Genomic DNA, 2304 nt, shown 5'->3' with positions numbered 1-2304 from the left:
AGCTTAGCTCTCGTTGGTTGTAAGCAATTCAGCGACCAGTCAGAGCGAAGCTGACGGATTCCAAGTGATGAAGGTAGGTTGGACTGACAGCTGTGCGTTTATGAAGTAAAAAACAGAGAATGCAGCGTAACTCCTGTAGACTGTAAGCATTCAAGGTATTTCAAAGTGTTTTACCAAGATAGCATTTCACTTGGTCGATGGTAGAAATATGGTGGCTCCGACTTTCATCACTCAGAAATCAAGTCAGAACTGTCGCCCGACGGTCTTTTCCCTTTTAGCGGATTTGTCCGACTGAGCCAAACCCACAAAGTTATGGGTTTTCGGTTTCGTGTAGCCAAGTGAACGCGCGTTTGTCGGCCAATTTATACACAGATGTAAAACTTAGCGTGTCAACTTTCAGACGAACGTCGTTTGGCTGAGATTTGACTAATTTCCCGTGTTTTGTGTCCAGTTATGTGAAGTTGGGTCTTCTGCCCTAAATCTGTTCTGTATCTAAACTTCATCTATTTGCCAAAGTCATTGTTGCAATCTTGCTTCGATTTTTGAGAACATTTCTTAAGTCTTGTTTAAAGGTGCTTCCCCTGAAGTAATAGAGGGAGAAGTTGACACAGTTCGTCAAATAGCCAAGGTGACCTAGGCAGGCTACAGTTAAGGAATGAAGAGCTTTTTGCTCCAAGTCATCTCTATTCCAATACGGCTCGACGATATGCAATATCGTGATGGGACCAGTCGTTAGCAGGAACACAACACAAATACAGGCTACTAAACTGTTCATCTTCCTCTGTCGGTGAAGACGCTGTTCGGGGATAGTCGCCTCGGCATGGACTTTCCTGGTGTAATGAGCCATGCGAAGCAGTACGCTTCCATTGAGAGAGACGAAGAGAATGAACGGTATAAAAGTTAACACACTCATGTCAACCCAGGGCCAGATGAACTTTTTCCACATCTCGTGATCGTCAGAGTCTGCGCAGTATTTCGTCACCTGCGTGACATTGGTTTCCAAGATGGCGGTGTCCACGCGGGATTCTGTGGTGAAAACCAAATGAACGTTTACCGCGACGAGAACAAATGAGACTAGTATGACGGTAACGATGGCTTTACGTCGATTACACAATGTAGTGGCCTGGTGAGGGAAAAACACAGTGATGAACCTCTCCACGGTCATGCAGACTAACACATAGATAGACACGTCGGTGACGAAATAAAGCATGAATAGATACCAACCACACCCTGATAAGTAGATCAAGTCAACATCGGCTGCGTGACGAATGAAACCAGGCAGAGCTGACGCCAGCAGAGACACGGAATCCACAATACCCAAAAGCGCCAGATTCCCATGACATGGGAAATTTGGTAAGACAGGAAATCCTCCACTGACTTTTGCTCCGTCATCCTCAATCGGCCTCAAGCTTCTAGTACACCGTTACCCTGTGGAAGTATCTAGGTTTGTACTACGTGGTTTCTACCGTCTTCACTGATGGTCTGGATGATATATCGGAAATGAAGAAAAAAAGACGCAGCATGAAGTTAGGATTTTATTTCGACTCTTCATGTTTAAAAAGTAGCAGAATCTCCAAGCATCGTGACTTAAGAAGATTTAGATGAAAAATAATCCGCTGATGTTCGTTGCAATTTCTTTGAAGTATTTATTACAATAAGAACCACATTTACTATGAAAACACATCAAAACAATGCAAATGGACCAGTTAATTCATCAGGAAAATCCAAGATTATGCAGGAATACAACCTAAAAGACTACACGTAACTGGCAAATGACCACACATTTGATCATTTAAACACTTCTCGATTTACCTGTCCTAATTCAGGGTTTGTCAATTCATTGTTCATGAATGTGATTAAAAAGTGTTTTGTTTTTTTCGTGAAGGTTAACTTATGATAAGTATATTGTATGGCAGTAAAAACAAAGAAGGCGTAGGTGAATGTTTGCATAATAAAATCTGCTTTAGTCTAATTAGAGATAATGAATTTTAAAGTTATGCAATGAGAAAGCCAGTGCCAGTAATCATAAAACAAGCAACAGACGCTCGAGGTCATGCAGTCAAGACATCAGACGTGACGTCACAAAAGAACGTTCATCTCAGCATCTTTTACCTTTTTCGTGAAATTATAGTTTTTAATCTGAACTTTACACGAAACAATGTCCTTAAACAAATTATTATGACAGTGTCATAAACACAATCGTTTTTCTCACAAGCTTCAGGTTTGTTGGGTCTATGATGCAAATTTAATCAATCAATGAACAGTTTCCGGAGGAAAAGCGATGGTTATATATACGAGAGCGCT

At 41.4% G+C, this 2304-nt stretch overlaps 1 protein-coding gene across 1 annotated transcript; it reads right to left on the bottom strand.

The window, feature by feature from the left end:
• Positions 1–499: 499 nt before the first annotated feature.
• Positions 500–1165, bottom strand: LOC135465448 (uncharacterized). Its single transcript, XM_064742688.1, has one exon. The coding sequence runs from the start codon at positions 1163–1165 to the stop codon at positions 500–502; it is 666 nt and encodes a 221-aa protein (XP_064598758.1).
• Positions 1166–2304: the final 1139 nt, after the last annotated feature.

Source organism: Liolophura sinensis, chromosome 5 (assembly GCF_032854445.1).
Source record: "Liolophura sinensis isolate JHLJ2023 chromosome 5, CUHK_Ljap_v2, whole genome shotgun sequence".
NCBI lineage: Eukaryota > Metazoa > Mollusca > Polyplacophora > Chitonida > Chitonidae > Liolophura > Liolophura sinensis.
Note: the sequence above shows the minus strand (reverse complement) of the source record. Positions and strands in the feature narration are given on the sequence as shown.